This window comes from Bicyclus anynana, chromosome 11 (genome assembly GCF_947172395.1).
Source record: "Bicyclus anynana chromosome 11, ilBicAnyn1.1, whole genome shotgun sequence".
In the NCBI taxonomy this organism is placed as follows: Eukaryota; Metazoa; Arthropoda; class Insecta; order Lepidoptera; family Nymphalidae; genus Bicyclus; species Bicyclus anynana.
Genome location: NC_069093.1, coordinates 9,665,414 through 9,690,221, shown reverse-complemented (window position 1 = coordinate 9,690,221; position 24,808 = coordinate 9,665,414). Strand labels below are relative to the sequence as shown.

At 36.1% G+C, this 24,808-nt stretch overlaps 1 protein-coding gene across 1 annotated transcript; it reads left to right on the top strand.

The window, feature by feature from the left end:
* The first annotated feature begins 9,369 nt into the window (after nucleotides 1–9,369).
* Nucleotides 9,370–17,590, top strand: LOC112048187 (spaetzle-processing enzyme-like). Its single transcript, XM_024085627.2, has 7 exons — nucleotides 9,370–9,527; nucleotides 10,263–10,426; nucleotides 10,779–11,484; nucleotides 12,080–12,241; nucleotides 14,796–14,964; nucleotides 15,863–16,059; nucleotides 17,138–17,590. Exons 1-7 carry the CDS (start codon nucleotides 9,464–9,466, stop codon nucleotides 17,527–17,529), a joined length of 1,854 nt encoding a protein of 617 aa, XP_023941395.2. The 5' UTR covers nucleotides 9,370–9,463; the 3' UTR covers nucleotides 17,530–17,590.
* The last annotated feature ends 7,218 nt before the right edge of the window (nucleotides 17,591–24,808 follow it).

Below are 24,808 nucleotides of genomic sequence, written 5' to 3'. Positions count from 1 at the left end.
TGTTAATCCAGAGTAATATCTATTCCCATTCCAAATTTCAGCCAAATCGCTTCGGTAGCAGCGGCGTTAAAGAGTAACAAATATCCAAACATCCATACAAACTTTCGCGTTTAAAATATTAGTAGGATGGAACAAGAACTACGCGGGTAAAACCGAGAGGCGGTTGCTAGTTGTCCACAAGGAAACAACGGGGCAATTATAAGTATGAAGAGAGTTTCTAAGTATTTGGATTTGTTTGTCTGTCAGAAGTATTGAGTTCTATAATCGACAGTTCTTTATGTTCCGTTCATTTGTTATTGGCCCACTTGTATGAGAGCCAAGAAGTTTGGTCGAGCCAAAGTTTAGATTGCCAATGTATACATACTGACAAACACATACCATAAGTATTACTATGAGTCAGCATATTTTGTTATTGCTAAGCACAGATTAAAGAATGATCCAGATTGAGTCCTTACAAGCAGCGTGGTGACGCCGGGGAAACCCATAAACCTCCGTATTGACGGCCTCCGTGGCGCAGTGGTATGCGCGGTGGATTTACAAGACGGAGGTCATGGGTTCGATCCCAGCTGGCCAGATTGAGATTTTCTTAATTTGTCCAGGTCTGGCTGGTGGGAGGCTTCGGCCGTGGCTAGTTACCACCCTACCGGGAAAGACGTACCGCCAAGCGATTTAGCGTTCCGGTACGATGCCGTGTAGAAACCGAAAGGGGTGTGGAACTTCATCCTCCTCCTAACAAGTTAGCCCGCTTCCATCTTAGACTGCATCATCACTTACCATCAGGTGAGATTGTAGTCAAGGGCTAACTTGTAAAGAATAAAAAAAAAAGTCGCGCGTCTCCTTGACATTCGCATAATATAAGTACAATCTCGTTTTATAACTTGTATCACTAACAACAATTATGAAAATTAATATAATAATCAATAATTACCAATAAAAAAAATACTCCATCTGATTTCTTTAGTTTTTGTGAATAGTTTTTAAAATATTTATAAACATAAGGAACCATTTTCCTTGAAAAATATTGAAAATACTGATGCGACGCTTCGTGTCGTACTGACTCGAGAATGTATTAGATTTTGAACTTTCTATTTTGAACGGCTACGACACCGTCGTTGTCTGGATGGTTCTGGACTTATTTGTTTCGTTAAATATTTATCTAAACCTTAAATTATTATAATTCTTCAAGAAGAATGCTAACTCCTGTTTTTTTTTCAAAGTTTTAGGTTTGGTAAAATTTCTGAGCTTCAAAATTTTCCGGAAATCTTCGAGTAACAAGCTAATTTCTGTATTTTTTTCCAATTTTTAGATAGATAGTTTCGGAGAAAAAGGGCATAGTCAATTGTCGTGTATCTCTTTAAATAATTTAAAAGCTATTTTTTTTTAATTCCAAAAAAAATATTTTTAAAATCCTCTTATTACCTTTTATTTGATGTAGTTTGTAAAAGTATTTTTTTCCAACTTTACATCTTACCCCCCAAAAGTGTCCCCCATATTTTAAATTTATCTATTCATTATACATTCCTGTATTTGGATCACAAGAATTGATATGTGTACCAAATTTCAACTGGATTGGTCCAGTAAATTCAGAGAAAACATACAGACCTTAAAATGTGCGCGAGTGATAATATAAGGGTTCCGTTTTTGTACTATGTACGTTCGGAACCCTAAAAATAAAAGAAAATTACGAGCTTATCTCTTCCATTTGTTTTTGCTGGAATCGGGTAAAAAGGCGTTATTGCAGAAGCAATAAAGATTTTGCTGTCTTGTAACTAAGTCGAATAGCAGTACTTGTTGGCAACTCACAGGCTAATACATAATTATTCCATTAAATCTGACTCTGTATACCATACAAGATGTTGCTTATGCCGACAATAATAATTTAAGCCCAGTATTTCATGAGCTATATGAAATCTTTTGTGCTTTCAATCTATAATATTATAAAGCTGAAGAATTTGTTTGTTTGACTGAACGCGCTAATCTCAGAAACTACTAATCCGATTTGAAAAAATATTTTAGTGTTAGATAGCCCATTTATCGAGGAAGGCTATATATCATCCCCGTATTCTTACGGGAACGGGAACCATGCGAATGAAATCGCGCAGCGTCAGCTAGTTATTTAATACTAGCAGACGCCCGCGACGTCGTCCGCGTGAAATTTAGTTTTTCACAAATCCCTCGGGTACCATCGACTTTTCCGTGGTAAAAAGTAGTCTATGTGTTAATCCAGAGTAAAATCTGTTTCCATTCCAAATTTCAGCCAAATCAGTTCAGTAGTTGTGGCGTTAAATAGTAACAAACATCCAAACAAACATCCAAACATCTATACAAACTTTCGCGTTTATAATATTAGTAGGAAGCAGCCGGAAATGCAGCCAGTATTCTTGCCACCATTCCTTATTGTATTCTTTCTTAATAAAAAAAAAAAGTAGGAAGTAAATGTAGGAGAGAGCCATGATAACCCAGTTGACCTCTGCTTTAGGTTCGTAGGTTTGAATCAGGTGTGGGTCATGCACCTCTAACTTTTCAGTTGTATGCATTTTGAGAAATTAAATATCACGTGCCTCAAACGGTGAAGGAAAAACATCGTGAGCTGAGCTTGAAGGACAAGCTTTACAATTTGTACATGTAGTGCCTACCCTATTAAAAACTTTAAGCACGCCAGTGTTTATTTATATTATAGTAACAACTAGTATAAAAATGCTTACTCAAAATACATGTTTTTCAGGAATCGTATTTTTTTATATTTGTAGTTTGTAGGGCTATTGCTAAGTTATTTTAAAGCGGCCGAGATTTGAAATTACTAAAAATAATGTTGAAAATACACAAAAAGTAATTACATTAATTACTTTTACAATAACAACCTATGCAGTTCGATAATTTTTTAACAATTTAAAATATTATTAGTAAATAATACTTCTATCTCTAGATTTAATTTCTAGAAAGCAAAGTCATATAGTAATCAAGTAAATTTATGAAATTTTCAGTAGATAAATAATTTTATAAACAAGACTAATTTCGATTTATCTTGGTACCTTTTAAGTAATTTCGAAACCAAACGATTATTATAACTAACATAATACAGAACGTTATGATAAACACAACTTCAAGATAAAGTCAACAACCACTAGTCTGATGTCTGAACTTGTGAAGTCTGGAGACACTTTACTGTAAGCAAATTTTACTTACTGCCAATAAAACCCATCCGCAGTGTAGAAGCGGCATTATGCGGGAATTAACCCGACTCTGCCACCGCCATGTTTACGCTACCAAAGTAAATGTCAATAAACTACAAGGGCGCCCTCTAGGGGAAAAGTGTCCACGCGTTGTGTTTCAGCAGAAAAGGGGGAATAATGTAAAATACATGTTAAGTCTGCTTAAGATGTTTTTGAAGTGGGTAAGCGTGTCTTGGTAACCATTTTCAGTGGGATTTTGTGGGAAATCTTTTCAACACTATTGCCTGTTTGGTCCAATAGAGATTTTACCCCAATCTTACAGCTAGGAGAAAGAGACAGACTCAAATGATATTTTTAAAACGGGTTTTTGTTATTCTTTTATTACTACTAGCAGACGCCCGCGACTTCGTCCGCGTGGAATTCAGTTTTTCACAAATCCCGCGGGAACCATGGATTTTTCCGGGATGAAAAGTAGCTTATGTCTTAATCCAGAGTAAAATCTATTTCCATTCCAAATTTCAGCCAAATCGCTTCAGTAGCCGCAGCATAAAAGAGGAACAAACATACTATTTAAATATAACATACATGGGCAAACTTTCGCTTTTACAATATTAGTGTGATTTTTATATAATGATACCTACTAGTGGACGCCCGCGTCTTCATCTTTTTTAAAATTACTTAATTAATTATTACTGATTGAATGATGTTTACAAATTTCAAATTGTGCTTATTTTTAGGGTTTCATACGTATACATTTTACTCATTATTCCACGTAAGAATAGGTACATAAAATTTATAAATAAGTAAATAAACAAAAAAAAAAAAAAAACAAATCCAACACAAACAACTTATTCGATACACCTTCTGAACAGAGCAAAATCTCTTATTGTTTTGAATTTTTATCCGCATAGTGCTGAAGCAAATATATTCTAACAGCTTACAGTTGAAAATATTAAAGTTTTCGCGATTTGCACTCGAATCGAGGCAGTACTCTCGCAGGTTAAACTAACTTTGTTGCTTACTTTATTCTATCTTAGTTTTGCATCTTAGCGACTGCTGTATTGAAAAGATTTCACACTTGTGTGTAACTGAGTAACGATTTTGTACACTTTTGTAAGACTTTTGTAGAGTATGTAAGACTGTGAAAACGAAACTGTACATTTGTTAGCTTAACTTGCATGGACAGAAGAACGTTGTGAATCAATGTAGTAGCTAGGCCCAACTAACATACCAAAATGTAATATGAAGATGTTATGTTTTAAGTACTTGGAAAAAAATCAGGAATCACTAAATGCAGGCGGCTCAGGATCATGGTGTTCTCTACAAAAGGCATATGTCGACGTCCAGCAGCGGATTTAATGAATCAAAATATCCAAAAATAAAATACTTTTAAAAAAGAATGTGTATTGATCTAAATATACTATAAAAGCAAAAGGCATTCATTACGAAATATCGAAAACCAAATAACAACAAAATAATATGAAATTTTGGATAGAAGCAGACGTTACTTTGCGGAAGTTCATCATGAATATATAATAACCAGCTGACGCCGCGCTGTTTCACCCGCGTGGTTCCCGTTCACGTAGAAATACCTACGGGGATAAAATATAGCCTATAGCCTTCCTCGTTAAATGGGCTATCTAACACTGAAATAATTTTTCAAATCGGACCTGAGATTAGCGCGTTAAATCAAACAAACAAACAAACTCTTCAGCTTTATAATATTAGTATAGATTTATTTATTTTGCTATTATCCGCGAAAAGCCTATGCGACAACGTCAGCCAGGTCCGACAAATTACTCTCTACGTACGTTTTACCAAGGTTTTACCCCGAAACCGGAGCATCCTCAGGAGATGTTGATTCTCGTGAACTCTCGTCGATTCTCTAAAAACGTGAAACGCATGGGTTCGTCGGCTATTCGCGGATAATAGCAATATAAATAAATTATTATATAAATATAAAATTGGCAGGGGGTAGGTTATAGTCAGCAGACATCCGCTAAGAACGGATTTTGCAAGATGGCCGGATTAAAAATGTCTAAGGGCAGACGAAGTCACGGGCGTCCGCTAGTACAATTCTATTTACTCGAACTTTCCATTTGCGGGTATTCGTAATGCATTTAACCTTCGCTCCTTTGCACCCGGCATTTGTAACTGGTTTTCCCTCAGTAAATACTGCTTACATGCAGAACCCTTTGGAGATAGATTGATTGGTTCGCCTTTTTTGGATCGCCCACTACTGTGACGTATACGCGGCGTCAATACGCCGTGGCACCGACAAATTGTCGGCAATATACGCCACGTGCGAGTTGCTCTGAATATTGTGTTTTGCTCCAATACGCCACGCTTTGGGTGATTTAAATGGTATATTTGACTGGGAATCTACATTTTTGTTTATTAAAATATTTGATAGATAAGAGACAAAAAGTGTATTAGTGTGTAGTGTATATATCTTTATAAATATTATAAAACTATTGTATATATCTTTATAAATATTATAAATAGAGTTTGTTTGTTTGTTTGTTTGCTTAACTAGTCATTGAATAGTTGCTCATGTTATAGCTATTGCTTAATGATAAGCTAAAATATTAGTCATTGAATAGTTGCTCATGAGAACAACTATTCAATGACTAATGTTTTAGGTTACAAACTAGACAGATATGACAATCATTAAGTGCAATAAGCGTGAATCGAACATAAGGGATAGATATTTCAGATCTAAATGACTCCTTGACCTCCGAGTTATCTAGGTTCAATTTATGTCAGCATTAGCTTTTAGAATTACCTAAAATATTATTTGAACAAAGTCCAAAAGTAAACCCGACTACCTACTTTATAAATACTACCAAGGGAGATCAGTAGACTTTTTCGCTTTGTGCGAATATAACAATACCAACTTTTTAACTCCAGACTGTTTCTGAGAATTTGTTTGACAGAAAAACCGGATAATATTTTTTGCCAGGACGGAACTTGTCAGGATGAAACGAATTCCCTTGCCATTAGATATAGTTAATTAAAAAAAGTACATGGTTTTTCATCATCATCAACTTGTTTTAATGGTCCAGTGCAAGTCCTCGCTCCATAAAGAAGAGTGCATTTTTGACTTCACTTCATCTCCCTGCTCCAATACGTGGTGGTGGTCATGGTCTACGATCATAATGTTTAACTGTAACGATATAGCGGCTGTGATCAACGACTTAACATGCTTTCTGTCAACCCCGAAAATTCTTGAACGACAGAAAAACATTAATTTTATAATTCGGCACAGAACGGCATTGCGCTTATAGAAAACATAAGACCAACAAGGTAGTTTCATGATTTATGGGAATAACCCTATAAATATTCCCCTATACTAGCAAACCTAGATACCGCGTTCCCGTGAAACACCACAGAGATAAACCTACGTCACTCGATGAAGTAAGGCTTTCTAATGATAAAAGCGATTTTAAAATCGATACAGTAGATCCAGAAATTTCCTCCTTAAACACAACAAACTTTACCTCTTTATAATATTAGTATTGAATATAGATTAGTTCAGAAGTTAAGTTTGAATGGAGAGGATACTGTAATACATTTTCTCTTGATAAGAAAATGCTCAACTCATTAACCACTGCGCTGTAGGAGAGTTTGAATAAGCATACTCGTAGCATTGTCATTGTCAAAGTTTCGTGCAACCAACTCATGATATAAAATCTTGTTAACTTGATCCTATCACGTAAACGCGGTGATAATTAACGTGGCGTTAAAGAGCATTATAGCGGCCATTAAAGCCCCGAGCGCATTTAAAGGGTTACTCTCCAGACCGGCGGTAAAATATAATGAGGAGGAGCACTCTCCTAACTAATGACCACAGAGCAGCATGCAGATAAACAGATGGGAAATTCACGAAACTAAGAGCGCGGAACAAATGCCGAAATGTAATTAACGAAATTAAATATCACACATCTCAAACGGTGAAGGAAAACATCGTGACGAATGGAAGTTTTCTTAATTATCTACGTGTGTGAAGTCTTACGCATTGGGCCAGCGTGGTCTGTTAATCTAACCCAGTCATTCTGAGAGAAGATTCGTGCTCTACAGTGAGCTGAATATGGGTTGTTAATGATGATGATGATGATTATTAACGAACGATGCCTATTTAATAGCCCACAAAATGACACAGACCTCCGCTTTCTTATCTATTAGATATTAGATATCGATACTTAAAATTAATCTATAGAGAGGTCAACTCTGTACATGAAATATATTTCCAAAATTACTATCAGGGGGTGATTAGTGATCGATACTGATGCCAAAAATGCAATCAGTAAAATTGTCTTTCTGTATGTACGTTCGTTATAGAAACAAAAACTACTCGACGGTTTTTAATGAAACTTGGTACAATTATGTTTCATACTCTTGGGCAGGTTATAGTGTACTTTTCATCACGTTCCAATCAATAGGAGCAAAGCAGTGAATGAACATGTTAAGAAAACGGGAGAAGTTACTCCGTTTTTACAGCGATACTACTTTATGGGCTGGATTAAAGAGGTCTAAGGGCGGACGAAGTTGCGGGCGTCCGCTTGTACATAAATAAAGATTCAGTGGTCTGCACTTTGTTGATGGAAAAGACACTGTCTACCCTGAAGACTCATTGCGAACCTGCAATGTAGATGGAATTAATTCGTCCGTTAATCGTCCGTCGAGTTAATGCTGAGGTAAGACCTGGAACTGTTTATAATTATTATCAAAAGTCCTTACAACAAGTCTTCTGTCCAAAAATACTTTGGTCCAGTAGTTAGCATGTGTGACTACCTGGTGAATCTTGGGTTGAACTTTGAGAATGTGGTTTAAGTAGAAAGGCGAATGACGATGATAAAATTAAACATCGAATTTTGTGCTACATAACATTAAATTTGAACATAAATAGGTAGTTAAATAGAAGCAGATGTCCGTGACAAACAGACAAGAGTGACCATTTCACATAGACGGTACGGAATCCTAACAATGAACAATGAAACACACCAATTTTGTCACGCAGTCGAATAATACGCAAATCACTTAAACCGCAACGGTTTGAGAACCAATTTACTCGTAATATGAACAGTTTTCCTCTGCAACCGAGTTTACACCAAACAATTTAATATTAAAACGTATGATAACGATAATTGTAGTACACAGACTAGCGTAATATGCGCTTCCATTACGACGAAGTACGTCGTAACAGAACTATGTTTCCTGGAGCGCGATCTAATAATAATAATAATAATAAAGCCTCTTTATTTCCCATAAACCTTAAACCTAATTACAATATATTCTCTAGTTTTTACTTAACCTATGTGAGAAATACTAAATAGTGTTCATTAATTATTGTGTTAATTTTAATTTTTTTATTATTATAGGAATCCCTTTGATAGGGTATAGGCCTACTTGCGATCTACTTGAGTTTAATATTATAATATGACTTAAATTAACTTTGGTTTGATATACGTAATTGAGGTTTAACGAGGTTGATACGATAATAGTTAACTTAATTAAGATTGGAATTTTCGTTGGTAATTTTGATTGGCTTGTAAATTATTATTGGAACAGAACATCCCTGGTAGTGTCACTATTTTATCCCTATTTTATTTATATATCCGCGCCTGGTATCTGTATCTATACTAATTGATTGAACGCGCTAATCTCAGAAACTACTGGTCCGGTTTTTTCAAAAGAAAATGTTCGTTTTTCTAAAATACTGTATAATAATATTCATAGACCAGAATAATAATACTTTATTTCTTGTAAAAAAAGTTGGCAAGCATATAGCGAGGGAACGTCGCATGACGTCATCTTTTTTCGAGTTTGCAGCCGGCTTCATCGAATTATAAGACGTTATCACGTCAAAAATAAGTAACTCCATATACATTATCCAATAGATTAAGACTGGACCGGGTAACGAAGTCGCAATAAATAGCACGTGGATTTATATTTCCCAAATCGAAGAAAAGCTAGTAAATAAAAATTTTCCTCAACAATTTTCCTCAAATGAGACCTATTGTTTCATTGTGGCATCACCTATTAAAACAATTATCCTTTCTGGGAAATATGCATTTTTTTCATTATTATAGTGATTGATAACAAAACTATTACTCTAATATAGATAATCGTATAAAGTAATTACAGGCAAATGCCGCCATCCATCCGTCATTAGATGACAATTAGATAGGCATTCGTTGATGTCTCTAATAGTCTATTGAGAAGAAGTCGGCAGAACACATTGTCTCCTCCGATAAGATAAAAGTGCGATGTTACAATAACAGTCAACAATGAGAAGATCTTGCATAATTTTTAATCTGCTTTGGATTAACTTAGTACTTGCGGTTAGAAAAGGTAAGTAATTCTAAAAATAATCATTTTTTATGCTAGGCATCATGTATTTAATGCCGAGAAAGCGAAGGATTTTAAGATTGAACCACGAGTAGAGCGAGAGATTGAAAAAAGAATCCTCGCGAATTATTCAAGGACGTAAGAAATAAATAAAGCTGTTGTAAATAAATATACATATCCTATGTAATACTCTGTAGAATTATATTAATCTAATTTATTTAAAAAAACACCACAAAAGGTCAGGTTTTTCGATTTGCCATGGGATCAAAGATCGGTGACCATATAGCCTAATAATTCTTTCTGTAAACTTTTAAATCGAGAATGCTTTAATATTAAATTTTATTATTAACTATTTTTGTAAAAAGTAAAAAATAATTGTTATAAAATTCTTTTACATTATAAATATTTTTTTGTAAATATAGTAAATACAATATTTAACTCCATCAATTCAACTTGTGATTTTATTTTTTAAAATCTCTAGCGAAATAAAATCTCTCAAACATTGAAAAAAAAAATTTTTTTCCTTTACAAGTTAGCCGTTGACTACAATCGCACCTGATGGTAAGTGATGATGTAATCTAAGATGGAAGCGGGCTAACTTGTTAGGAGGAGGATGAATATCCACACTCCTTTCGGTTTCTACGCGACATCGTACCGGAACGCTAAATCGCTTGGCGGTACGTCTTTGTCGGTCTCAAACATTGAAAATAACAATATTCAACTGGTCAACTGTTTCAGATGAGATTTGTGAGCGATGTATTAAAATCGAAGAGTGCCCATCATTTGCACATTTGAATAAAGATCAACAGCAGGTGTGGTTGGAACAAGTCCCTTGCGATGGGCTGCAGGCGACTGGGGGACCGACGCTTTTTGGATTTTCACCCGTTGCCAAAGGGGACTATGTAAATACACTAATACTTTTTATTCATCTATGAATATTTTAATATCAGAGTAGTAGGAGTTAAATATAAGTGTTTTAAGTTCCAATTCTCAACCAATCAGCCACCTATTGGAAGCAAAATAAGTTTGTGCTAAAAGTAAAAAAAAGGTTTTTGCCCTCAAAACTGTAGCCTCACTGATAATGTAGATTTCTAATGGTAAAATATATAATAATTTTTGAAATCGGTCCAGTAGTTTTTGAGTTTATACATACAAAAAATACAAATCGTTCTTCTTTATTATAAGTATAGAATACAAAAAATTTGAAATATAGCTTAAGTCAATTATTATTCTTCTTTGTTTGTACTTTTCCAGATATGTTGCCCAAAGACAAATATTTGGAAGAAAGATAAAGTTACAGGAGTCTCAGATACAGAGAACTACAATACGACCACTGTTAAGCCAGGCGAGATATTATTGGATAAACGGAAAAACACACAACTTTCCCATCAAAGCCTGCGATTATATCCTGGCCAAAATATCAACGATAACCAACAAAGTGCACCCAATTACCCAAACACTTATCCAAATCAACAAAACGGACAAAACGGTCAAAATGGCCCAAATCAAATTTATGGGCAAAATGGACCTAATCAAATTTATGGGCAAAATAGCCCAAATCAAATTTATGGGCAAAATGGCCCAAATCAAATTTATGGGCAAAATGGACCTAATCAAATTTATGGGCAAAATGGCCCAAATCAAATTTATGGGCCAAATGTACCGAATCAAATTTATGGGCAAAATCCGAGTTATCCTCAATATCCACGCGGTGGCAATGCGTGGAACTATCCAAGGCAGCCTGGAATGATGACATTTCCTGGACAGAGTCAAACGCTATGGCAAAATCCTAACGCGTATCCACAGCAACAACAGCAAACGAATCCGTACAATAACTATGGAAATGTGAATTCGTTCCGTCCAACTTCAGACGATCAATGCGCAGCCCAGACAACCCTGTTACCAGATCCTCAAACCCAATGCTGTGGCCGAGATATGTCTCAAACTGAGAGAATTACAGGTAAACATTGCTTTTAAATGTACTTGCTACAGAATTATATGCCTTTTGCATAGATTTCCAAAAACAACGGTCTCGAGCTGCCAGCATCCGATAGCTTGCATCCCTGCAACCCGCTTGATGTCCTCAGTCTACCATATCATAATCATAATCAATACACATAAATAAAATTTTATGTGTCTGTGATTTCAAAATAACTGTGTTTTTCAAGTATTGATTATAGTTACACGATACTAAAACACATTCAAACATTTTTTTTAATTTTGTCTTATCTTTGGAACTGCTGAACGGATTTTATTGAAAGTTTGACTGGAAGATAAAGAGGGTACTGAGCAACATTAACCTGGAAAAATGGTACCAGCGAGACTTGTGAAAAAAATATATCATGTGGAAAAAAGGATATCATGTGGATGAAGTCGCGGGCGTCCGCTAGTGTTCTTAATAATAATAATTAATAATGATTCATCTTTATTTTATTTTATTAATTTATTGTCATTATTTTTAAATACAAACTGCAAAACATATTTTTTAGTTATTTGTCTATATCTATGTAGCTATTTGTATCTGTCATATTTTCATAATGTTTTTTTTTGTGCAGACTTACAAAATCTTCTTAATATTTATGCACCCTCTTTTCGTCGGACCGGGCCACCACAAAGCACACCACGGCAACAAACTTATCCAACTTTGCCTACAAAAGAAAAACTATCCGACGACAATAACACAGTTATTGACATTGGTTTGGATGATAGAATAGCAGGTAAGCAATTTTAATTTGAAAGTATTTATAAACATCGTTTTATATATTTTAACCATTCGTTATCAACCCATATATAAATACAGCGTGTCCAGAATGCCTGCGCTCGCTATTGTTACAATATTCCGCCAAGGAGTCACGTTACACCGTATATTAACAACGCAAACCATTTAAAAATGGATTCGCGTCGAAAACTACATTTTGCTACTTTGCTCTTTGGCGTGATAAAGAACGGTGTCCCAGAGTACCTTGTAAATAAATTGAGGTGGATAGAAAACCGGACAACAGGTCGATTACGAAACACCTCTATAGTTTTATCGATGCCTCATCACAAAAGCGCTGTGTTTCGTGGTAGTTTCAAGTTTGCCGCCACTAAGTGTTGGAATGACTTACCTCCACCAATGCGAGATATACGTACTATTGGGTTATTTAAGACTAAATATAAAGCTCTTTTATTATTGGATCAGCAAACAAATAACCCCTAGTACTAATTCCTTTTCTCCTTACTACAACACTATGGTGGCGGCAGATCGTTCATTTTACAGGTTGACTCGTATTAATTATTGTTTGATTTTCCTTGTTAATTTAGTTTCCCATAAATGTTAATTTTGTTATTTTATTACTCTGTTCGTTCTTGTTTCATTATTTTATTTTACTTTGTATTCATGTATAAGTTTTTAAGTTAAGACACGTCACGTAGACACGTCCGTGAACTCACAAGGTTTCACCTGAAAACCAGCGCCACAGCTCGCTGTGGCATCGTGCTGAGGTGGATACCTGTTTTGTCCACGACCAGATATTTGTATGTTCTGTTTGTTTATTTTATTTTATTTTATTACTCGTGTGTGGACAAATAAAGATATATTCTATTCTATTCTATTCTATTCTATATATGGCTCACTGCTGAGTTTAAGTCTCCTCTTAAAATGAGAGGGGTTAGGCCAATGGTCCACCATGCTGGCCCAATGCGTATTGGCAGACTTCACACACGCAGAGAATTAAGAAAATTCTCTGGTGTGCAGGTTACCTCACGATGTTTTCCTTCACCGTTTGTGACACATGATATTTTATTTCTTAAAATACAGACAACTGAAAAGTTGGAGGTGCATGCGCCGGACCGGATTCGAACCCACACCCTCCGGAATCGGAGGCAGAGGTCATATCCACTGGGCTATTTTAGACTAGTGTAAAAAAACTAATATTTTTGAAGATATTAATTTACTGTAAAATATTTTTTTTTTTCAAATTAAAATTCAATATTCATTTATTTCAAGTAGGCTCAGTTTACAAGCACTTTTGACACGTCAGTTGACTATTTGTAAAGATTCTTCCACCGGTTCGGAAGGCAGGTTCTGCTGAGAAGAAACCGGCAAAAAACTCAACAGTTGCTCTTTTGAAAAAGTCATACAGTATTATAATTTACATTTGGTTACAATTTCATTACAATTTCTTATAGTTTCATTTCCTGTGTGAAGGTGGAAGCTGATCCAATGGCCTCCAAGCAACTTTTTCTGTATCGCCCTGGGCCCTAAATCTCCTTTATAGAGGCCTATTTTTGTTGTGCCTATTCCAACTAGCTTTTGCTCAAAACTCCGCGTTAATATAAATCTTGTCAATCAATTTAGCGCCAGACGACCGATTGCAGCTTATTTTTAAGAGTGAAAAGTGAGAAAAGTTCTCGAGAGATAGATAGGGATTTTGCTCTTTACTTTTTTCTTAAAGAAAAATTTTTGTACTTTTCGCTGTCTAATAACGTGAGAATTGCAGAATTTTATAAACATTTTATAGTGACGCAAAACTATTTGATCCGGTGGTGGCGGTCGCCATTTAAAACAAAACATTAAACTAAAATCACGACAACACCGACAGTCAACACTCTCACCAGGCCAAATAAGTTTGTGGTACTTTGGACAAAAGCGTATTGAAAACAAAGTAATTTTCGAACTTGCCTACTCGCAAATATAGTCACGTTGCTTGGTGATAGAATAAAGTAGAGTAAATTTACATTTAAATCACTGATAGAGCGCTCGGAACTCGACGGTGTGAATTATCGATGGACATACATAAAAAAAAACATACATACAGCCGAACGTAGAACCTCCTCCTTTTTGGAAGTCGGTTAAAAACGAATATATTCTAGAGTCAGTACGACACGAAGCGTCGCATCAGTAATCTTTAATATTGCGTCGAAAAATTACGTCTTATGTTTTTAAATATTTTAAAATCTGTTCACTTAAAGTACTAAGAAGGGAGTATTTTTTTATTGATTATTATATTAGTTTACGTAATTGTATTTCAAAATTCAACACTAACACTAACAGAACTACAAATAACCATAAAACACTTAACTGAAATACAAATTATGAAAAAAAATTGTATATGCGGATGTCAAGGAGACGCGTGACGTTTGTTTTTACAAGGGTTTCACCGGCTTCACCACGCTGCTTGTAAAAACTCATTCTGGATCATCTTTATTCTGTGATGTTAATACGCAAAATAAATAATAATAACTGATGAATTTACTTTATACTCTACTTTTTCATGTGAATACCTGTAGGTGGAAAAGAAACTGAGCTAGATCAGTTTCCTTGGACAGTGCTATTGAAGATGACGTTCAACTTCGGCACTAACATATCAATAGTTAACTGCGGAGGATCTTTGATAAGTCGACGATACGTCCTCACCGCCGGACATTGCGTCTATGAACCAGGAGCTGTATTGATCGGGTAAGTCAAATGATTAGGTGTTTCATCATCATCATCGCTATTAGCCTATATTAACGACCACTACAGGGGTAGGTCTATCTCCTTATATGAGCGTCCACTTGGTGAGTGCTTCAAATAGTGCTATCTATATACAATAGAGTAGGTCTATCTCCTTTATAAGAGGGGATATGGAGCGTCCACTCATCCTATTCATGACATAATGATTGATTTTATGATGGGTGATGGAACAAGCTACTAGGTACACGCAGAAATACTCCGTCTCTGCGTGATTGAATCAGGAATGAGGATGTCCGCAAAAGAACCAAACATACTGACATAACTAAACGTGTTGCATAGATGAATTTGAAATAGGCATAAAGTTCGAAGAGCCTAGATTGGGGGGTAGGGGTTTCAAGGTGCACTAGAAAGTGTAGTTTTGGTGAACCCCACGTCAGGAGGACTGACGACCACCGATCGTATATCGTTAGATGGGCCCCGAAGCGTCGCGGAATTGTCATTGGTTTCGCAAATACTTACGAATGAAAAGTAACAACTTTCTCATTATATTCGTGTTGCGGCTTATGTTTTTACACTTCCAAAATGATCACGAAGGCATAATTAAGGGATTAAACAAGAAAAAAACAGTAAAATATTTTTTAAGTCACAGCATGTGCTTGTTGCATTATAAGTTAAGATGTGCGTGCACGTCTCTGAGTAATGACATAGCATTGTGCGCTTTTTAATATGGAGGGGCCAATCTAACGATTTATATCGATGCTGACGACATTAAACGTGTCACAGTGAGCCGTTGTTTGCAGGCGGCTCAGGACTGCTGTTTGCTAAAATGACGAACGTCCATTGCATGATATGATAATTTTAATTCCGTAACAAATATATTTAATAATGAAGTTTATTCTAGAGTCAACGTAACACTCGCGGAATACGACAAAACAACATTCCCCAGAGATTGTAAATACGAAATAGGAAGAAAGCCGAAATGTATTGACAACGTGTTGATGTTTGCCGAGGATGTCATCATTCATCCGCAGTACGATGACGATCAGCTCATGAATGATATAGCACTCATAAGACTCCAGGGATATGCGCCTTATACACGTAAGAAAGTAGTTTTTTTAGTTATCTTTGGTGGGCCCTCAGGGTAAATCTTGACGACGAAGATACTATAGAACATGTAAGCGCTATAGCTTGGAAAGTTCGTTGAGGACACTCCCATGATATGCGGGCGACGGGGGAAATTACTGCGCGAGTATGAAGTTGTGCGAACGGGGCATAGCCTCTCGGCCCGCGCGGACCATCGAGAGAGTTACGAACGAATTTGCCAAGCTATAGCTGGCGCTGAACTGCTAGGTTGATGCTATCACTTATACAAAAATATTGTATGTTTGTTTTTATTATTTATTTCTGGGTTAGCTGCTGACGTGATCTTATCCAATTTGCTACGAAACACTGACAGATAGAAATAGAAAAAGAAATGAAAATAAGTTTATGAAGTGACTCCATTCGCCCTTATACCTCCTTAATCCGGCCCTGTCACAAAATCCGTTCTTGGCGGACGTCTATACAACTATAAACTACCTTCTGCTATATTTCATCTTCCTATGTCCAAACCTTTTATATTTTAGATTGTTTAATAGTTTAGAAATAGGACTTTTGATCACATTATCAAACGACTCATTGTAACTTCTACTTAATTTATTTATTTACTAGCGGATGCCCGCGACTTCGTCCGCGTGGAATTTAGTTTTTCACAAATCCCTCGGGAACCATGGATTTTTCCGGGATATAAAGTAGTCTATGTGTTAATCCAGGCTATAATATATCTTAATACCAAATTTCGGCTAATTCAGTTCAGTAGTTAAGGCGTGAAAGATTAACAAACATTCATATCATCTAAATCATCAGTTTTCGCAAATCTCGGGAAACCTCGGGATTTTTTCGGGATAAAAAGTAGCCTATGTGTTAATCCAATGAGATAATAGATTTTACTATAATGATATTACGTCCTCAGAGTAAAATCTATTTCCATTCCAAATTTCAGCTAAATCGCTTCAGTAGTAGCGGCGTTATAGAGTAACAAACATCCAAACATATATCCAAACATCCATACAAACTTTAGCGTTTATAATATTAGTAGGAAGTAGGATTTACTTAAGCACATAACTAATAATTCCAGGATATATAAGGCCTATATGCCTAACACCCTTGGATATAGACACGGACGACCTGACAAATCTCCCTCTAGCGGTAGCAGGATGGGGACGAAACGGGAAATACGTCAGCAACCTTAAACAGTCAACAGTTGTGAACTTAGTACCACACGAGAAATGCCGGCAAGCTTACCAATACTTGAGCAGTTCCCATCTTTGTGCAGCGGGTCGTACTGGTGAAGACACTTGCAAGGGAGACTCTGGGGGACCCCTGATGATGTTGTTTAGGGGAAGCTACTATTTGATTGGTGTGGTCAGCGGAAAGAGGGCAGACTTCCCATGTGGCTCGACGATACCTTCGCTATACACAAATGTATACCATTATGTGTCGTGGATTGCGAGTAATATCAAGAATTGATCATGTTCTAAAAATGTGTAGACATAGATTTTTTTATTGCACAATAAAAGTGACTAAAGTACCTGCTAATTGTTATCATTGTCAACTTTTTACCCGTGTATGTTTGTATGTATGTCCACTTCTTTGGCACGCCTAACAGCCTAAACGGCTAGACGGATTTTGGCGAGGTGTCATTAAGTTTGTTAAAACTGTAATATTGACATAGGCTGTAGAAATTTTCAAAATGGCGCCCGTAAATCTAAAAAAGGTCAATCCTAACAAAATGGGTATCAAATGGAAGATCGTAAAAAGACCACGCTTAAGCAGTCGGGATTTTGTTTTTATAATAATATTTTTGACGTGACAACGTCTATAATTACACAACAATAATTCGATGAAGCCAGCTGCACACTCGAAAAAAGATGACGTCATGCATCGTTCCCTCGCTCTAGGGTTGCCAACTTTTTTTTACAGGAAAAAAGTATATTCTGCTCTATGAAGATTATTAAACAGTATTTAAAAAAACGAAAATTTCCTTTTGAAAAATGCAACCATTCCATCAGTATTTTCTTATGACGTTGTCACGTTCAACTATCGTCAGTAAACCGACTTTACAGACAACCGATTTTTTTTTTAATATTTCACAGCAGAACGTAAGTGGGTTTTGAAGTGTGTTCCACTACAACATTAAAGAGTGTACGTAATAGTGGGCGAAAAGTTAAGGGGAAATAAAATCACAAAGTGAAATGTTTGCAGAAAATAAGTTAACAGTCAAAACATCAACAAGGGAGATGAATAAATTTCACGGATTCAAGACAAAAATTCATTCAATCCCGTCTTTGGATGCGATATAAATCATCGTCAGGTACACCTGACGGCGAGGACGGGATGAAAAATATCAAAACGTTCGAAAAGGTTATCAGCTTCTGCTTTCCAATGACAGAGTTTTCCTTTTGAGATTAAATCGACGCTTCGCTTTATGGATAAGTTAATACCGTGTTGAAAATTAAATCAACTTCGTATTATCTATGTTTTAGAATTTAAACTATCGTGAGTGTTATTCATATTAATGGATTATGAAACACGGCTAAAACTCACGTGATATTAGGTCGGAGTATGCCCGACTAGTTTCGAACCCATACGGGGTCCTTAGTCATGAACTGGTTCTCGCAACGCGGCGGATCCATACTGTGAAGCGGCTGTGCGACGCGCAGCTGCTCGCATCGCGCGCTGGGACATGTGTTGAGTGGTAGGGAGTGAAGGTTCCGTTACACTCTCCGGGTTCATTAATGGCATTTTCATTAGACTCGTCTTCTTGTAAACAAACCGAACTAACGCTATCTTGTTCCAAGTTTGTTGTATGTGACAATGAAAGGAATAGCGGTTTCCACGCTGTCGGCAGCAACCATCTATGATCCTGATTAAAACTAGTCGAGCATACTCCGACCTAATATCACGTGAGTTTTAGCCGTGTTTCATAATCAATTAATATCTATCTATGTGTTTATGATAAAACTTAAACAGGTCCAATTCTGTGCATTAAAAAATTATTTTGAAAAATTTTAGTTAATACGTCACCGGCTTGGCACCGCCTTCAAAGTGAGTGTACCATGACGAGGAAACCAGAATCACACAAAATTACTGAACGGATTTTCATGAAAATCAGTAGGTAATGGATGGGTAAACAAACGGTTTTAGGATTTTAATACTCCCAGATTATGGGAATATTCTTAAGGTGGGCAAAATTTATTTATTTTATTAAAAAAATTATTTAATTAAAAAAAAATGCCATAGTTATATGGACGAGACGGGAATCTAACCAACCCTCGGTGAGGAACCGACCGCTCCTACCGATTATATTTGCCATGATTATATAGACGAGGCGGGAATCTAACCACCAACCCTCAGTGAGGAGCCGACCGCTGAGCTATGGAGGCTCTAATATATTGTCTATGATTGTATTATTTGACGAAACAAAGCGAAATGTACTTATACTCCTTGGAAGCTATATATAACTAAATATTAAGTATGCCAGTTTTATGCACGAACCACAAAAATTAAGTCGCAGCCCAAACGCTAGTTATAAAATATATAGTGACGATGCTCTCTCATTTCAGTCTATTCACTGTGATAAATAAAAAAAAATCTTATTCTCAGATTTTATTAAAGCACAATGAATGGCCGTCTGAGTCCAAGTGCACACTTTATGGCAGACTTTTAATTCTGTTGACTCTTTTCAAAGCCCCGTCAGTACTACGTTGATAATAATTAATGCTACGTACCTATATACTACGTACTTATATACCACTACTTATATATATGTTAGAGAAAGAGGAAGTATTTAGTTAGAACAGAGTTGATTGTATAGAAGCAAATATTGTTATTTAGAGCTTGGAAAAGAGTTCAAAGTACGTTTTTGGAAAGAGTTCATATTTGATTTGATTTAAAACAAAATGAAAGAAAATTATTTAAACATTCGAAAATAGAATAAATTTAAAAATTGATTAAGTTCTGAGGGAGGTTTTGACAATCTCGAGCGTGGTCGGGTCGCTATGCAGTTTTGTAACCCTGTGACGCCCCCGAGATAGATCAATGACAACGATGTCTAGGAAAGGTAGAGTTTTTTCCGACATATATATTTTTTTTTAATTTATAAGAACACTAGGTCTGCCCGTGCTTTAACTTGCGTACTATACTTCTTCTATTACTTTAATTGCTGTATTTTGGTTCTAATTGCAATATTTCTAAAATATGAAAATGTCGATTTAATATTTCCCCTGCGATGTATGTATGCTGTATGCTGTATGTAGTACAGCAATGGTCTGAATGTCTATGGTTTAGAAGCTAAAAGTAAAAATATTTTTAACCGACTTCAAAAAGTTACGATTTCTTATGTCTCTTCTGTCCGAAGTCTGTTCTTTTCTAAAATCTGATAATATTATGTGCACCGATGATTGGTCGTAGGGCAAACGATATTTTATACTAATAGATATGATACGTCACCGTAAAAAGTGTTACAAACTTAGTCTACTCCACTATGAGCGCACACATGGACAATTTTGTGTTTACTTACATTATTTATATATAGTTTTTACACTACTTGAACACACGACGTGGCATTGTAGAGTATAGTATTTATTATGTTTCAACTTTCGTTATTTACTATGTGACTATTTGTAAGTAAGCCAACTGAGGGCCAAGTGGCAGTTTGATACTGTTACTATCGCGTTAACGTAAACGCGAATTTCTAAGGAATTGAAACAGCGCCATCTAGTGGCACTACTGCACAACTGTTTCAATTTCATATAAATTCGCGTTTGCGTCAACGTGATGGTAACAGTATGGAAATACTTGGGTACATTAACTTACTTATATTGCGTTCATATAAATAATACAGGCAAAAATAATAAAACGACAGTGTTTTGTATTATATTTTGAATTTTTTAAACATTGTTTTAAATTAACCATAAATAAATAATTATTGAAAGTTAAAAAACGACTGTAGCTAAATCAAAAGTTTGTTAATCTTCTAACATAATATAGGATTTACGAGTAAATTGAACATCACTTTAAAGTTTTCCTTCACAGTGGATGAATGGGGATCAAAATCTGTGTCCCAAGTGCGAACTATCATAAGCTGGGCTTTACCCGGCTCGTCTAGACGTAGTCATCCTTTTTATACATTGTCACCCATTTTTCAACTAATAAAATCAGTTTTATGTGTTAATGTTAGCGGAAAATGTATTTTTACACACTTTTCGATATTATTTTCTTTATTACAACGTAATCTATACTTAAAATAAATCTGTAGAGAGGTCATTTCTGTACAATATATTTCCAAAATAACTATCAGGGGGTGATTAGTGATCGATACTGATGCCAAAAATGCAATCAGTAAAATTTTTGTCTGTCTGTCTGTCTGTCTGTATGTTCTTTATAGAAACAAGAACTACTGGACGGATTTTAACGAAACTTGGTACAATTATTCTACATACTCCTGGGCAGGTTATAGTATACTTTTCATCACGCTACGATTAATAGGAGCAGAGCAGTGAAGTGAAATGTTGAGAAAACGGGAGAATTTACTCCATTTTTTAAGCTTCCGTCGCGTGTACAGCCTCAATGGTTAAGGCTACATAGAAATCATGTATGACGGAAATGTTCTCCTTAAATTGATATAAAAAAAGTTGAAAGTTTACATCGACTTTCACGCGGACGAAGTCGCGGGCGTCCGCTAGTTCTCAATAACAATGTACTTTAGTTCTGTCTTCAATGATTTAAATTATAATTTGGTGTTATTATTAATTTATGTTTGGCCTGTTTTTCGTTATTGTCGGTTTACTCAATGGCTTCGATCTCATTAGATGTTAAGTGACAATGAAATCTAGATCGTAGCGATATTAGGTACTTGGAAATGGTACAAGTTTATTCTACTCTCTGGCAATTTGTACCGGAACCACAGAATTTATACTAATATTATAAAGCTGAAGAGTTTGTTTGAACGCGCTAATCTCAGGAACTACTAGTCCGATTTGCAAAATTTTTCAGTGTTAGATAGCCCATTTATCGAGAAACGTTATATTTCTCCGTATTCCTACGGGAACGGGAACCACGCGGGTGAAACCTCACGGCGTCTACTAGTACCTAATAAAAGTTACAAGTGTCGTAAAACTAGCTGAGTCGCGCGGTGTCTTTTTCGGTAGGGTAATAACTTGTTAAGGCCTAATACTAGAACAAACTTGAGCCGATGTAAAATCTTAAATTGACCAGAAATGAGAATTGAACCCAAGACCTCTGTAATATCCACAACATTACTGACTACGCCAGAAACATCGTCAAACTGTGTGCATCCAGATAAGACATAGCAACGCTCTAAATGCATAAAATGTGCTAAATTTTCACATTTAAAAATGTACAAGTGTGTGCATACACTGTGAAACTAAAGTATTCCTCGTATATGCACATTTAAGAATTGTTTACTTATTTGGTAGAAAACGTTGCAAACTGTTAAGCCTTAACTACGTCTAGACGACTAAGCTCATGATTGAGCTTATTTTAAACGTAAATACTGCATATTAGGTAAAGATATTCCTAGACTCATCTGATGAAGAGACTTCTTACATGACCCTTGATCGCTTAGTAATTGTTGATAGTGTTTGAATATCCGATATAGTCTTTGCATTACTTTGTAACCCGCAAGCAAATCTGGAATAGAAATCTCTTTCAAAACTGCTGATCAGGAAGCTAACGTTTTGGGTCCTTTGGCTGACATTTTTTTTTTTATTCTTTACAAGTTAGCCCTTCACTACAATCTCACCTGATGGTAAGTGATTATGCAATCTAAGATGGAAGTGGGCTAACTTGTTAGGAGGATGAAAATCCACACTCCTTTCGGTTTCTACACGGCATTGTACCGGAACGCTGAAACGCTTAGCTGTACGTCCTTGCCGGTAGCGTGGTAACTAGCCACGGCCGAAGCCTCCCAGCAGCCAGACCTGGACCAATTAAAAAAAACCCCAATCCGCCCAGCCGGGGATCGAACCCACACCCTCCGGTATCGGAGGCAGAGGTGTTATCCACTACGCTATCACGGTTCAAATCAAACTTACAACACCCCTCTTTTTGCATCAGGGGTTAAAAAATATAAGATGGGCATGGACATAGTTACTATTGTGTTTTTCAGGTAGCATGGGTATGGTGACAGTCGCCTGTATGACGTTCATATTATGTAATTTTATCGTGAGTCGCGGCAAACATTCTAAAGTGAAACGAATTGTCACCCGCACCATGCTACATGAAGCGAACTGTGTACAATAATAATAAATTAGTAGTTATCAACATCACAGAAATTCCACGGGAATGTTGAATGTTTACTACATAATACTAATTTTCAGTGACGCCTTTGATGAATGTTTCGAATTACAGGAATACTTTCGCTAATTTTCAATTACGTGCCTACTCCTGTGTCTTATCTTACGCCTGTAGTCCTGTATACCTTTATCTATATAGTGAGATAAGGTTTTTGATACTTTTTATTACACACTAGCGGACGCCCGCGACTTCGCCCGCGTGAAAATCGATGTAAACTTTCAAGCCCTATTTCACCACTTTAGGAGTTGAATTTTAAAATTTCTTGCATTACATTATATTTCGTATTTTTTTATAAATTTTGAAACTGTAACTCTAAAAATGAAGCACTTTCCATAGAAACTTTCAACCCCTATTTCACCCCCTTGTTATTTTATTTTCGCAATAAATAGTATCCTATAACCTTCTCCGTATTATGGTTTTAAACCGTGCCAAATCTCATTTGAATTCATTCAGTAGTTTCAGTATATATAATATTAATATAGACTAGCGGAGACCGCGACTTCGTCCTCAATTGGACCTCTTTAATCCAGCCCTTATTTAAAATAGAGGAACTTCTCCCGCTTTCCCAGTAGTACCCTTCACTGCTCTTTTCCTATTGATAGTAGCGTGATGAAAAGTATATTATAACCTGCCCAGGAGTATAAAGAATAATAATTGTACCAAGTCTCGTTAAAATTCGTCTAGTAGTTTTTGTTTCTAACGAACATACAGACAGATAGACAGACAGACAAAAATTTTACTGATTCCATTTTTGGCATCAGTATTGAACACTAATCACCCCCTGATAGTTAGTTTGAAAATATATTTCATGTACAGAATTGACCTTTCTTCAGATTTATTATATATATAGATTAAAATATACCTACGTAAGTAAATTAAGTACTAGTATCTTTACTAATATTATGAAGCTTTGTTTTGTTTGTTTGTTTGATTAAAGGAACGCGCTAATCTCAGGAACTACTGGTCCGATTTTTAAAATTCTTTCAGTGTTAGATAGCCCATTTATCGAGGAAGGCCATAGGCTAAATATTATCCCCGTTTTCTTACGGGAACGGGAACCACGCGGGTAAAACCGCGCGGCTTCAGCTAGTTAACAAATATTCGCTAACACATAAGTATAAAACGTTACGCGACAAGCCGCCACAGAGACGTATAACTCGGAACTATGCGCCCGACGAGACGGTGAATATTATAACGTTACAACGAACTATTCATTACGCGGATGAATAGTTCCCGGAACAGGGGGTGAGGTAACTTCCTAATTTCACATTCCATACATTACGTTCCAACATCAGGTGGGACTTCGGCTTGTTTCGCCTATAAAGAGGTACATATAGAACGACTCTGCGAAAGGTTCCTCATTTTATGAAGGCTGTAACTTTCAGTAAGTACCTAATTAATGAACGACAATGCTTCTCAGGCAGCACAA